Below are 15,676 nucleotides of genomic sequence, written 5' to 3' on the forward strand. Positions count from 1 at the left end.
ATTTTTCAAAATTTTCAATCCAAAAGTCATTTCAACTATAACCAAATCAATACCAATTTCCCCTCCATCATTTCTCAATCAATCCACACTAATTACTCAATTCAATTTACCATCCACCATTCACAATTCTTACCAATATCACAATCTCCATAAATCCTCATCAACATCAATAATCATCATCATTTTATAATCATCAAAATCATACTCCAACACATACAAACTCATTCAATCTTCATTCACAATTCATATACCACATATACAATTCAATCAACAATTCATTCAATACATTCAATTTATTCCTATCTTAAAGTCTACTAGCCTAAATTTTCACGTAACATTATACATTAACTACGAGAAACCAAAACCATACATTGGCCGATTCCTCCCTGAGCTTGGAACACCTCAAAATCCTCTCCTCCACAAGCTCCAAGCCTCCAACTCCTCACCAATTGAATTTCCAACTTCCAAAGCTCAAATCAAGCATCTAACATGCATCTACCAATTTGATTCTAATTCATACAATTTAATCTAATACCACACAATTTTGCTATAATCAACATAAAGTTACCAATTTCAATAATTTACAAGGATTTAATGGTTCTTACCATACCCACTGGTGTTTTTGATGAAACCCAGAGGTTACCCACTGCTAGAATTCACCTAAACCATCAAAATCATTCAATTTTTCGATACCAAAACCCTAAAATTTTGAAAATGAAGAGAAGAAGGCTGGGTGAGAAAAGGAGCAGAGCAAGGTACCTTGAATAAATAGAGACTCGTAAAATCCCCATGGTAACGGAGACCCACCCCCACGAATAAATTGGGAGCGGGGATTGAGGTACCCACCCCACAAAGACCCACGAAATCCCCACAAAAAAATTACTTAAATATCTTTATATAAGTGTATGTTTAATGGTCTTTGTTTTTATTTTTTTTAAGTTTTATAAAGGAAAAAATTAATTATGTGTATAATATTTAAATTTACAATAGCTAAATTTTTAAATTTGTGTCATTTTATTTTAATTTGTATGTTAAAGATTTTGTGTGTATATTAATTACTTTGTATTTGTGTTTAATTGTGTTTTAATTTGATACATTTAGTTGAATTGTATTGAATTTATTATGATTGTGATAATTTTAAAAAAAAATTAAATATCCATAGACACAACTAGAAAATTTCTTAATACAGACAGATTTACAGACAAATTTGGTCTATATTACAGACGAATTTTTGGTTACCGACGAAATTACCGATGAATTTTGTCCCTCTGTAAAAGCCTCGTCGGAAATTATTTACCGACGGATTTTTTCCATCGGAAAATTACCGACGGAGTTTTACCAGTTACCGACGGATTTTTCTCTGTAAATTCTCCACCCATTTCCCTTAGGCGTCGAACTTTCCGATGGATTTTTTGTCGATAATTACAGACGGATTTTCCGACGGATTTTCCGTCTGTAATTACAGACAGATTTTCCGACGGATTTTCCATCTGTAATTACAGACAGATTTTTCAATAGATTTTCTGTTGGTAATTAGAGCCTTGGAAAACCACTCCAAACTCTGAATACAGATAAAAAATCCGTCTGTAAATCTGTCTATAAGATAAAATAGAATTTTTTTTAGATTTTTTAACTACAAAATAAACCTGTTTTCATACAAAATAAATATAAATTTAATAAATACAAAATTTTATCTAATTTGTATTTGAATATTTATAATATTTCAAAAAATAAACAAATTCATCATATTATCAAACTAAAAGAAAAGTAATATAAACAAGCAAGTCAATATAATTCAAAATATAAACAAAATGTATTGATACATCAACTATAATCCTTAGTGTATTGTTCAACCGTACTAAATTTATCGGCTATAATTCATAACATTGTATTATATGAAAAAAATTACATTATGCAAATCTCTACAAGCCAATCAACCAGTAGCCCGCGCATCCTTTGAGTAATGTCGTGTTGCTTTATATCTCTTAATGCAATTAGAAAAGCGCTACACTTCTTGCCTGAAAATATTTCAAAGTACTGCATGTCAGTAAAAGTACACAACAATGAAAAATACATGAAAAAATATCAGTAGGGAAAGTTATTCACTTTGTTATGGCACAAAAAACTCATTACTCAACATCCTAATGAAAATTATGTCAATTGAATGCATAAGGAGCCACCCCTGACACTCCATTCAATCTGCACAGAAGCAATTTCAGGTGCTCATGCTTCTTGCCACCAGTTGTGGGGTGCTTCCAGCAACTTAAAGGGACCATATGAATTAACTAATTTGCCATGAAATGAAACTAGTAAATTAGTTCTCAATTCAAAAGTTGAAAATACAAAAATCTGGCCTTCTATATATTTTAATTCATGGGCTTCCAACAAAAATTTTTAGAAGTTGTAAAATTAATTTCTAGGACTAGGACTAAGAACAATTCTAATATATAATGCAAGGAGTAATGATTTCCATAGATCCCAACTAAGAACAATTAAGCTATTTTCAATCAGCCAATAAGCTATACAATGCACTAGTAGAAATGGGGCAACTCACTTCAGAGGAATTTAACAAAAGAATAAGGAGAGAACAAGAATATCACTTTCATATAATATATATAGAGAGAAAGAGAGAAGCGCGAGAGAGACAGACAAAAAAAATAAACGTAGAAAGAAGGAAGATAGAAGGAAGACAGATATGAACTAGTATTATAGAAATGATGGGCATTGAAAATATGAACTAGTTAGTTAGTTGGTTCTTAGTTGTATATTAACCTGAATTGCAGTAGAAGCAGTTCCAAATCATTTTTAATAATTTTGGAAGAAGGACAACAAAGTGATCAAAGAAAGTGTTCAGTTAATTTTTATGTTACAATGATGCTGTCAAATGTCTATGCAACTCAGTTTCTGCAACTCAGTTTCTGCCAACTAGTCAGTACTCAATGAATTCATGGTCATGGATCCACTCTAGCCTATATAAACTTAGTTTAGATTATATCGAAGGCAATTACAGCATTAAAAAAATATAAACAGACTATTAACATTGACCATTAATGCATTACTTACAACTTTTCCTATCTTCAGTGCATCCAAAGATCCCAGTCGTCCAAGGTTCATCTGCCGGAGGCGAATAGCTTTCGGGTAGTGGTTGTCTACATTCAGGGCACTTGTGAACAGCCAACTGCGCAATACCGAAAATCCATGACCAAAATATATATCTACATATTAGCAAACACACTCAAAGCGCCCAAAAAAACACCATCACAATTTCTCAAACAATTTCTTACAGAAAATTTGAAATCTGACTTAATGAACCTCAATAACATAACAGAAAATTGGGAATATTACATAGAACTTACATTTAAATAAAAAAACAGAGAGAATCTATTATAGTAGTTTTACAGTGTAGTGATCAGCTCCTCCATGCAGAAGATGCTTCCAAATCAAAATCTTCTTCCCACCATGTGCTTGCCTGCAATATCAAAAGAGGCAGGTAAGAGTTTCTTTATAATTGAGAAAACTAAAATTTGATTTTCTTATAAGCTACTATCTTCAGCTCCAACAAAATAAAAGTTAATACCAAAGTGTTTACAGTTTAAAAAGTGAAAAGAGTTAAAGATTATGTATTTACTTCACCAAGGGTGAAGCGGGTTGCGCTTTCTGCTATGCAAGCGTAAGAACCATCTGCTTGCTTAAGCATCACCTGCCAAGGACCTGAACAACAAACCATGAAGTAACAATCTAGTGCACCAGTTATATACTAAGATCAAAATACCCTATAGCCATACTTGGATACTGGCGGAACACTGCTCCACTGTAATTGACAATATAAGGTGCTATTGCAACTGTCTTAAAAACATAAAAAGAAAACAATCAATACCAATTATTTGATAAAATGATCAGGTAAAAACAATTCAATAAAGAAGAGGCACCTTTGAATACTCTCTGATTCTAATGTAGAATACCGGAGTGAATTGTGAAAGGAAGCGGTAATACAAATCTTTGGGAGGGAAGCCCAAAAGGCCTAATCGGCACTGTAAATTCAATACTAACTCTGTCAAAAATAATTATATTAAAACTATGGATTTAGGCACAGTAACATGTATGTATATATAAAGAGAATATACCGTAGTGTGTCTAGTTCAAGATTAAATAGAAGTGTTGGTGTAGACACGGCAAATTTTTCCTGCAAAATTCAAGAGGTAACAATATATAAAATACATTAAAGTAACTACCACCAAAATGAAACGAGTCAGAAATATAACCTGTTCAATAGCTAATAATTAAGAATTTAAGAATTGCTTATACAGCCAACAAAGGCCATCAAAATCTAGATTTGGAAGAAAATAGTATACAAAAAAAGAGTGATACATGCTGTCCCAAAATCAAACAAAAGGATTCAAGCTTTATATTCTATTGCATATTATCACCAAAGAAAAAAACTAAATATTTTCTGAATGAATAAGCCAACAACAACCCAATGCAAATAAGGAATAGCGAAATTTAATAAGCACATCAAATATTAAAAGTGAAAAGAGGTTCAAGAAACATTCCAAATGGCAGAGACACCATACCACATACTTTTCTATATTTGCAAGTTCACACATACTGCAGTTAAGGAATATGTAGAGTGATGGAGGCTCATTAGACTTCCATCTATCTGCAGTTCAGGTATCAAGTCATCATGCATTATTATTAATTTTGAATTTTTGATACATTCTCTCATCCCTAAGTTTTGAACATGATAATTTGAAAAAAATTATTGACTTTGTACAATATCCTAATGCCATTTTCCCCAAAGAACAAACCTTCATTTTCATCTTCAAAATCAAAATCAAGGGTGTTCCTAACGGATCAGAAAAATGAAGTCATAGGTCCAGCAGGGACATATCTAAGGAACCAATGGTAATGCCATCATTCTGAATGCACAACAAAAATGACACTTCAAAATAAGAAAGATGCAAGAAAATAAGATAAATCCATTAGAAAGATGGGGAAAAATCATAATAAGTGTATTTTCATTACCGAATCCAGAGCTGATTTGAACAACTCGAAGGCTCTGCGCTTTTCTGGCTTATCAGGGAAGACCTACAACCGGGAACATATATCATAAGATCTTCTCCAGAAAAACAGAAGGTAAAAATTTATTCATGAAAATAAATATTTCTTCTAACTAAGGATGGGACGAAAATAATGCGTCTTCTTACTAAGCAAGCTCGGGTCTCCTGTTTCTCCTGGAGCTTTTTCACAACAGCCAATGCGAGTTGAATGTTGGCATCAATGAACTCATCTGAAGATCCCTTGAAATATTTAGGAATTTGAGACAATTATGTGGAATGCTTTGAGACGCATGCCTCATAAAGGTCAAGTAACCGTGAATTAGAACAATGCCTCTTGAAGCATGAAATTGATGTTAGCCTAACATAAAGCATAGACATGAAAATCAACTAAACGGACTTATATGTCGACACACATGAACTGTGCTCACAATCAATAATAATTAATAAGTAAAATGTCATTTTAGATCAGAATTCAAGTTAGCCGTGTGCCATATCTTAAAATGTTATGTTATTGATTGTGACAATATCCGCAAGTGCATCTAAGAATCTGAAGCTAAGTACTAATGAAGACGAAGTAAAAGTTGACAAGTTAAGGCACTCTCAACTATCACTAATAGCACTACAATTAGATCAAAAGCAGTTCAGTCATTAGATCAAATACCTCGTCTGCACAAACACAACATTGAGCACATATATCTACCTAATTATCCACTGAGACTAATTAACAAACATTTGATGTGTATGTTAGGTCAAACCAACAAATAAGCAAACCATTGAACACTTGGTGTGCACAGCGAAATTCATAGAGGGAAGGGAAGAAGAAAAAGAAAAACTCACGAGTGTTTCTCTGAATTCTGTTTGTTCAGCAATCCAGATTAACAATCTAAACATTTCTCAACCAATAAGCAATTCTGTTTGCAAAATGTGCACACCTGAAAACCAAGCTCTCGACAATCGAAGAATCTTCCGTCTTTGGCTTCTTCGAGGGAACATCAACAAGATCGTCGCCTTCCGAATCAGCTTCGCGCTTTTTGGGTTCAACTTCCATCGTGACGGTTTTTCCCTCCGGTTTCGTCCATTTTCGCTCTTACAAATTCCAATCACGACAACAAAGGGTTGAAGGTTAAAATCGTTGAAAAGTGAAAACCCTAAGCCTACTACAATGATCTCCAATCTCTCCTACTCACCTATAGTCTACAGTAGTAATAATTAATAAAAGAGGAGAAGAAGGAGAAGGTAGCTGCGGCGGTTAGAGTAGCCGATGGTGGCGCTGTGGGTGAGGAAAGGAGAAGAAGCTCGTCGACGGAGGGGGAATGCTAGGTTGAGCTCGTTTGATTTGGTGCTGTGAATGAATAGAGCTTGGGCACAAGCGATCATAAAACGCTGAATATAACATTTTGGACGAAAAATTTTAAATTACAGATGGATTTTTCGTCTGTAATCATTTCCTACAAAAAAAAAACATTAATTTTTTTGACAGAATTATTGACGGATTTTCTTTTCCATCTGTAATTTATGCTAATTTATTTTTTTTTGTTTTTCGACAAAAAATCTCTCTAAAATTCCGTCTGTATTTTCGTGGAATAAAATTTGTCGGAAATATCCATTTGTAATAACTAATTTTCTAGTAGTGAGATACTCGCAAATATCCGCCTCTCTTACAAAGAAAAATAAAAAATATGGACCCGTGATGAGAATGGGACGGAGACAAAGAACATTTTATTAAACGGAGATAGAAAATGGAAGAGAGGTCCCCGCCCCCACGAAGTCCCGTTACCATCCCTATTTTAAACTCGAATACAGCTGCATGCAAGCCAATAAATCTAACAGTTATGTCCATTCACATCTGCAACCTTTTATTCTTTTATTTTTTTGTTCATGGGTTGGGTTGCAACCTTTTATTCTTGAAGGTGCATAGTTTCATATTATTATGAGCATCAAGGGTTATAAGAAATCTCTCCAATATGGAGTGAGTTATCTTTATCACAGGCCTCATTTTTACAAGATTTAAACGTAACACATTGGACTCCATTACTTACACTTTTTTATCAAATTTGGACCACAGTTGGATATTAGGTTATTAAATAAAACACAGGTACATTAATACAAAAAATAAATAAATAAATAAAATACCAGTACAAAAGTCCAAGAGAAGTGGACGGCAAAATAAATAAATGAGAGAATTAAATAATGCATGCTACAATTACTTTGTATTAAAGGAAAACTAAGACTTAGTTTGTTTGAGGTGAAATAGGAAAGAAAATAGTAGTTGAGAGAGAAATAAAAGAGAAATGGAGTCAATTTTCTTTGGTTGGAAGGGAATTAGAAGAAAAGTATAAAAAAATAGTGAAATCCACTTAAAAAAGTTTTTCTCCCGTTATAAAGAGAAATAGAAGAAAGTTGATTATATATATTATTTTGAGGGTTACCTGAAATGTTGGGGCTAGACGTGAGACTTAAAATTTTTTTGAGGCAGTATCTAATTTGTTTGGTGTCGAGGTATCATTGATCGAATTTCTTGTGAGAAGGTGAAGAGTGGTACCTGCAAGAGATTCCGATACTTAAGTTAGTAAAGACTTTAGGCAGGTTTTAGTATATTAGAACGTGTTTATACCTGAGGAGTGGCAGTGTATTTATAATAAAACTGATAACCACCTTTGTTAGAGTAGTTCCACTTTATTGATAGATATCCATTTCCTTTATCTTGGGAGTTTGTTAGGATCTGTCTCTCAAAAAATATAGAGATAGTTGGAGAGATTCGAGAAGACAATTGATTGTTTGGACAAGTAGAGCTAGACTCCCTTCATTCTATTCGATCTCCTTAAAGAGATCGGGTATATGGAAGTTTGTTAGGATCGGGCCTTTTATCTTTATTGGGTCTGACTTTTATATTTTGGGTCAGGTATGAACATATATGTTTTATATATTATAAAATTAACATTTATATTAAAATGGATTATTATGTATTTGTACAATAAAATGTTAAAAATAAGATATTATATTAATTAAAACATAGTTATTAACAATATAGTTTGAAGGACAAATTTAACATTTTTATCCTTAATTATTTATTTGTTTTCACACTTTATTCCAAACAAACGAGAACAGTAAATTATTATACTAATTTCTTATTCCTTCATAAATTTTCTTCTTTCAAACACCTTAAAGAGAATTAAATTTTCACTATTCTTCTTTTTTCTCTTCCTCCTTTTCACTTCTTTCTTCTCCACTCACTTCTTTAAGAGTCTGAAATGCGATGAATAATAACGGGAGCTCCATGTATTGGCTTGAGAGTAAGATAGTTAGATGGAGCATGTGAATAAGAGGGTGAAAGGTGGAACGAGAAATTTTGAAGAATCTTAGAGAGTGCCATCTTTGCTTGCAAGTATGCAAAGTTTTGTCCAACACAGATTCTTGGACCCCATCCAAATGGATAAAAAGCAGCATGATCTTCATTAGAAGCATTTGAAATCCCATCAGCAAACCTTGCTGGATTAAACTCTTCTGCCTTCTCCCAATATTTGTTATCATGATGAATATGCAACACTTGTAGAACAAGTTCAACACCTGCTGGAATAGTCATGTTTCCTATTTTTGTTTCACACTCAGTGTATCTATACAAAACTGGTAGAGGTGGATATAGTCTCAAAACTTCCTTCAATATCATTGCCACCTGAAAATAATTCACACATTTTAAATAGATCTTTAAATAGGTCTTAAGTATTTGTACTAAAAGTCGGTTATTTGTACAACATAAGAAATAACACAAATATTTCATGAACACAAGAATTAATCAATCATCAAATTAATCACATCATATTGTATATATCTTTGTATTATTTTATCTATTTTTAATAATCAGATTAAGTATATATTAAAAGTAATCACTAAAATTAATTAATAAAATAAAATATATATTAAAAATAAATTAAATAATACATATAATTATAAATAAATATAAAGTGATTGATTTTAGTTTATATTCTACGAATAGCATTTTTATTAAACCCTTTGCAACAAAATTATTAAAGAAAAAACTTACAATCTTGAGGCGATTTATGTCTTCAAAATCAAGTTGGGCTCTTTTACCAAACAAATGAAGTACCTCATCTCTTGCCTTTTCTTGCCAGAAAGGATCCATAGACAAACACACCATAGTCCACGCAAGTAGGTTGGATGTGGTGACGTGGCCAGCAAAGTAGAACAACTTGCACTCTTCGATTATATCCTCATTTGTGAGAGAATTATTGTGTTGTTTAAATTCTAGTAGAAGACTTAACAAATCACGGCCTTCTATTTTACCGTCTTTAATTCCATGCCCTTTCTTCTCAATCATATCCATCAATATAGATTTGATTTCAACATCCAGATTGTACCTTCTCTTGTTCTTCTGTGTTGGTATAAATCTACACACACAAATAATAATAATAATAATAATACAATAATATTAACTATTAATTGTTAGTTATCTCATTCATTAATTCCATTCCTTCATACCTGAAACCTGGGATATAAATGGCGTTGGCAGCTTCATTGACTAGGAATCTAATCTCATGTTGTAGGTCAAAGATTTTCTTTCCCTCTTGATAGCTGCTTCCAAAAGCTGCTCGAGCAATAACATCTCCCGTGAGAACGTCGAATTCTGAACTTGCATCAATCTCACAAGATCCTTTGTGTTCCACTAGCTTTTGCCACCGATCTATCATGGCACTACAGCTATGTGCAAACGTAGACGGAACCAATGCCTAACACATTAAAATTGCATTATTAATTTCTTATGTTATGTCAGTGAATCTTACATCTGTTTAAGAGTTTGTCACTTCAAATAGGTTATTATAAAATTTGAATTCTAATAACTACTTAAATAAGCTAATGAACTAATTATTTGACCAACATTAGTTATATTATAATATTAATTAGTACCTTCAACTTGTCGTGGAGGAATGCAGGAGTTATGGCTTTTCTGCGCTGAGTCCAAATTTCACCTTCAAGCGAAGTTAATCCAATGCCAAGGAGCTTAACAAGGGGGCTACGTGGCGGCTTCCTAATGTGACCCTTCTTATTTAATAAAATTGATCGAACAAGTTCGTTGTCTCCGATTATGAGTCTTGGGAGTCTTCCAAACCAACTTAGTGAAACTTCCCCTACATACAAATTACAAACTCTCAAACTCAATTCTAGATAACGAAAAAATGACGTCACTTTTAATCCTTTTGGGTCAAATTGTAGTTTCAAATTTGATTATATTAGCTTTTTTCAATAAATTTTATAAAAGAAATGACGTCACCTTTAATCTTTTTAGGTCAAATTGTAATTTCAAATTTGATTACCTTTCTTCAATAAATTTTACATTCTCTCAGTTTGTGCGCGCCATGATTTATAATCATTCAGATTTAATATAAAAAAAAAAATTTAGGGATCAGCAATTTTGTTAAATTTTGGCTAATATATAATAAGTAAAAAAAAGTGAGCCATTTGATGAAATTTTACACCAATCTCATACCATTAAAACTATCTTGATGGCTATTTGATGGCTACAAATTACAAGGCTATTTGATAACTACAAATCACAAAAATTACTGATCCCTAACATTCTTCTAAAAAAAATTATCGATTTAAATGTAAGAAAATATGCATTATGTGAATATGTGCAAAAGGAGCTGCATGGATGAGTTACAAATGAGGCATGATGTTGTAGATTTTATAAAGGTAAATATGTCACTTTTATCCTTAGTCCGATGGGTTGGCATAATGTGCATGTATAGTTTTAAAGGGGTGAGTTAACAATATCATCATGGATTCAGATGTATTTTGTGGACGCATATAAAAGAAAATGAGTTGAAAATATTCTTTTAAATTAATTATTTATTTCAATACCAACAAAAAAATTAATTAATTATTTATTATCTGTTGTGTATAGAAAGATGTTTTAGACCAAAAATAAAATGTGAAAGCACCTACTTATATGAAAATGTTAAAAATATCTTTTTATGAAAAGTTTTGTATTAAAAATGTGCTTTATTTATTTGGATACATTTTAAAAAGATAACACTTTTATAACATATCAAATCAAATCTTACAATTCATTATCTAACGATAAAAAAATATATACTTACATAAAGACAATTATAAAATCTTTATGATAGTATCCACCAAATAAAAATACTAACTAAACCATTAATTTTTATTTATTAGACAAATAAACTCTTGATTTTGTAATATATTGTTTCTTTTATGTCATTTTATAATGATAATACTTTTTAATAATAATAAATTTTATATATATTATTATTTTTAAATTTTCTAAATGTATTTTTATATTATATATGTTATCGTTTTTATCTAGTTTATATTTTTGAAAGTAACATTTATAAATATTATTATACGTGTACTTAATCATTCATATTACTACTACTACTATTTATATTTTTTGCTATTATATGTACTTTAAATTTGTCAATTATTATTGACAATTTTATTATTTTTATAATTATTTAAAAAATACTTTGCAAATTATTTCCTTTACAAGTTATAACATTTTAAAGATTATTTTTGAAATTTCTTCTATTCCTAAATTTTAAATTATAACAATAATATTACCAATAATAGTAAAGTCGTTTATGACGGTCATCAGATATATATTATTAATTATTATATTATAGTAAAATTTTATTTTACAAATATGATATAAGAATAAAATTATTTTACGAACTAAGTCAAGATCAATAAAATATATTATTAGTTTGGGGATATTTTTTTTAAAAGAATCGTCTAAATGATCAATTAAAATTTTTAGTTTATACATTTTTTAGTCGAAGTAGACCAAAATTTTACAAAAAATCAGTTAAATTATTTCTCTAAGAGGTATAAATATTAATATTCAAGTATAATATTGTTTGTGATGTTGTTATAATATACAGTAATTAAGAACAAAAAAAAGATGTTTTATTCTTTGAGTATTTTTGTAAGAAATTAGAAAAATAAATGTAATAGAACGTAACGAATATTAGTAATTATAAAATTTAGTGATTCTACTGTCATAAATCCATAATAGAGATAGTGTTTATTGAGAAAAATAAATATTAATTCTAATTTCTAAGAGAATACATATAGCACAAGTTTAGAGCAGTAATAATATTTTTTTTTTGAAAAATATATTGATTGTAAGAAAAATTAATGTCAAATAATTTTAATTTCAGGAATTGTGAAAAAAATATGAAATTATTGAAAGTAGAAAATGACATGAAAAAAATAGAGTTATCCAGTTAGACGTGATAAAAAAATGTATTTTACTTACGGGTTTGATTAATACGTGTTATAAGAATATATAATAAGTTTATTATTAATAAAAAATTTTAAATATTTTTATTTAATAAATATAAAATAAATACATTAAAAGTTTAAATTTTTTATATTTTTAATTGTTTTTTAATTTTATAATCTTAATATGTGTTTTAAGGGTAAAAATAAATAAACTTTTTCTTTAATCACATTTTTTGGATTTTAATATTTTATTATGAGTAATGTTAGGGGTGGCAAATGGTTTAGCCCACCCCGCCAAAAGCCCATCCCGTTACGCCTAAAGAAGCGGTTCTAAAACTTATCTCACCCTGCCTAACAGTAGGTTGGCAGGTTTGGTCCGCCAAATCTCTCTTTTCTTTACCATTAAATATTAAATAATGTATATAATTTCATAACTATTTCGATAAATTTATAATTTTTAAAGATATAAAAAATTATAATTTCTAACTTTACAAATATTAAAGTTTTCATAATTATAAATATATAATAAACATAATCATAAAATCAAGTTTTTTTTTTGTAAAAACATCCCTGGCCAAAAAAAGTATTGGGCCCGCTAAAAAAGTGCGTCCCACTAAAATCCACGGTTTAAGCAGTGCGGGTTAGGCGGACGTTTTAAGTATAGCAGTCTCAAATTTTCAGCGCGATCCACTTTTTTTAAGGCAGTTATGTGGGTCAACCTGGTGGGTTTAGACCCGTTTGCGACCCCTAAATAATGTTACATATTTAATTCTTTTTATAAACTAAGTCCAACTAAATTAAATAATAAAATTTAAAATGATATTAGTCATAATTAATTTTTATTATGTTAGACTAATTTAATTGGATTTAATTAACACAAAATTTGAATGTATAGATTATTCTTTTATTATTGAACATCAATAAATAAGAACCATGAGATGATATATGTTGCAATAATAATGGTGGAAAAAGCAAGAAAAATAGCTACAATCTAAATTTTTATAACTCTTATTAACGTTCGAGTCAGTGTATTGCGGTTGTCCCTTTTCGTCCTTCAAAAGCTTTTACAAGGATAACATTGTCAATTACTATCTCACTAAAAAACAAATGATTAACCAAAAAATTATTCATTCATGACATTTCAAAATTCAAACTTCTAAAAAAGAAAAGGATATACTTGCAACGCGTACGCTTCCTAACTTTAATCCTTTTAATATGGAATTCATTATCTCTCTTCAATGAATTTTACATTCTCTCTCATAAATAAATTATACTCCTTGTTTTTTATCCAATAATTTTGTAGTTAAAAAGATATTGTGCGGCATTACCAAATGATTTTAGTGAGTAGGTCCAATCAATAAATTTGTAATATCGCATTCATTATCTCTTTTCAAAGAGTTTTACATTCTCTCTCACAAATAAATTTATTTGATATTTTTATCTAACAATTTTGGTAGTTAAAGAACTTAAGATCTTGCTAATATATATTTTCTTTAAACACATTTTAAGAGCAGTAATATATAAAGTATTTTATTAAAACTTTTTAAAAAAACCTTTTTATATATTTCTAATGTATGAAATATATCACAACTTAAAAAAAAATGTTGTTATTATATATTTAAAATATATTTTTTAAGACACAAAATAACTAAATTCTTAATAAAGAAGTCCAAAATCATTTCAACCTCTCCTACCTCCTACTACGATTGTCTATTTAAATGTTTTCTATTTTCTATTTTTTTTTATTGACTACTTTTGTCATGAGTACAAAATTTAGCATTAGAACACCACTATTTTTTAGAGATTTTTATGGATCAATTGAATGAACTGAATATATAATGTTGCTAATTAGTACATGTTGCAGAGAAAAATATATATTAATCGTGATAAGAAGACCTTTCAATTGAGAATGGATAAATAAATAGTAAAATAAAATGTTTAGATTAAAAAAAAAATTGTTTATCATCATCATAAGGTTTTTTGTATTTATTATAAAACAAATAACTTTTGTGTAAATAACTAAATATCTATGTTTGCTTCTTATATTTCTCTAAAAAAATTTTATATATTTATTTTTAAAATATTATATTAATTGTCATAAAATTTCTGCATTTATCATCAATAATTTTTATGTTTATTTCTTATATTTCTCTTCAACAAGATTATATTTACCTTAAAAAAATTATATTTACCTTTAAAAAAATCTATGTGTTTATAGTTATAAAATTTCTATGTATTAATCTCACAAATTTTCGTATTTGATATTTTGTATTTACTTTTTTGTGTTTAATTTTCTCTAAAAGAGCTTTTGTGTTGATGGTAAAAAAATTTGTGTTTATCACAAAATTAACACAATTTTTTTGAAAATTTTCTTGTGTATTTTCTTTTTTTTTTTTTCGTTTTTCTTTGTTTCTCTTCTTTATTCCTCTTCATTTTCGTCATAAATTATTCCTCTTCTATTTTACTTTTTTATTATTTATCTGCTCTCATATATATGCTTTTTTTTTTATTTTTGATAAACATAAGTTTCTTTTGACATAGGCATATTAAAAATTTACTAGCTGAAAGAATACTTGAAATGTTTATTCTAGCTACAATTATTTTGGGGATAAAGAAAGATCAATGACAAGAATGAATGGGATAATATTGAAAATTAATTTGGATTTGTAAAAAATTTAAAAAAGAAACGTGTGGAACCGACCGAAAACAAATTTTAGTAAATTAACATGAACCTTGATTTTATAAAAAAAAAAAGTTGTATTTAGAAGGAAGCTTGTTATACATACCATATTGCTGCATCATGTTGTGATAGAAAGGAAAGACTCGAGGGACGATTTGGTGGTTGAGAGCGATAGCCTTTGAAGCTGCCACCCGGTCACACTTATTCATCACTGATATGTCTCCATTAATGACTCTGTATGAAGAGCCTCTTATCCCTTGCTGCCTCAACATTTTCTCCATTCTCTTTGGTTTCCACCACATCTCATGCACTAGTTTAATCACACCATACAAAACTAGAAAACTAAAACAGCCACCCATGGTTTTGAAGATGTAATCTTCCATGTTTCAAATAGTAGATGGGAACTAATAAATCAAAGTTCTAGGGTATACTATATGTATATGAGCAATGAACTAAAGAGGCAGATATAAAAAATATATGCAATGGTAAGATCAATATATAGAGGGTGGTAACTGAGAGCATATTCTATCGTCAATAATCACTACCGACGTGGCAAGTTTTTCATTGCGAAAAGAATGGAAAGATCGAAAATTATTTCAGATATTTAGTATAAAATATATATTAAAAATAAATTAAATTATATATAAATATATAGTAATTAATAGTTAATGTATAG

The 15,676-nt window shown here is 29.5% G+C and overlaps 1 protein-coding gene and 1 pseudogene across 1 annotated transcript; both read right to left on the minus strand.

The window, feature by feature from the left end:
* Positions 1–3,407: 3,407 nt before the first annotated feature.
* LOC107620874 (protein LPA3-like) lies at positions 3,408–6,105 on the minus strand (annotated as a pseudogene).
* Positions 6,106–8,264: 2,159 nt separating this feature from the next.
* On the minus strand, positions 8,265–15,454 carry LOC107621983 (cytochrome P450 CYP72A616-like). The gene is made up of 5 exons (XM_016323930.3): positions 15,107–15,454; positions 9,981–10,201; positions 9,555–9,802; positions 9,100–9,463; positions 8,265–8,730 (listed from the first exon to the last, which is right to left on the minus strand). The coding sequence occupies exons 1-5, from the start codon at positions 15,381–15,383 to the stop codon at positions 8,296–8,298; spliced, it is 1,545 nt and encodes a 514-aa protein (XP_016179416.1). The 5' UTR covers positions 15,384–15,454; the 3' UTR covers positions 8,265–8,295.
* Positions 15,455–15,676: the final 222 nt, after the last annotated feature.

Source organism: Arachis ipaensis, chromosome B10, assembly GCF_059453495.1.
Source record: "Arachis ipaensis isolate K30076 ecotype BB chromosome B10, ASM5945349v1, whole genome shotgun sequence".
Taxonomy (NCBI): Eukaryota; Viridiplantae; Streptophyta; class Magnoliopsida; order Fabales; family Fabaceae; genus Arachis; species Arachis ipaensis.

What these genes read in the sequence shown, in the direction of transcription:
- LOC107621983 (XM_016323930.3), bottom strand. Translation starts at nt 15,383, where the DNA reads ATGGAAGATTACATCTTCAAAACCATGGGTGGCTGTTTTAGTTTTCTA. An exon ending in CAACATGATGCAGCAATATG is followed by an intron (nt 10,202 to 15,106) that starts GTATGTATAACA and finishes ATTTGTATGTAG; the next exon opens with GGGAAGTTTCACTAAGTTGG. An exon ending in ACATAAATCGCCTCAAGATT is followed by an intron (nt 8,731 to 9,099) that starts GTAAGTTTTTTC and finishes AATTATTTTCAG; the next exon opens with GTGGCAATGATATTGAAGGA.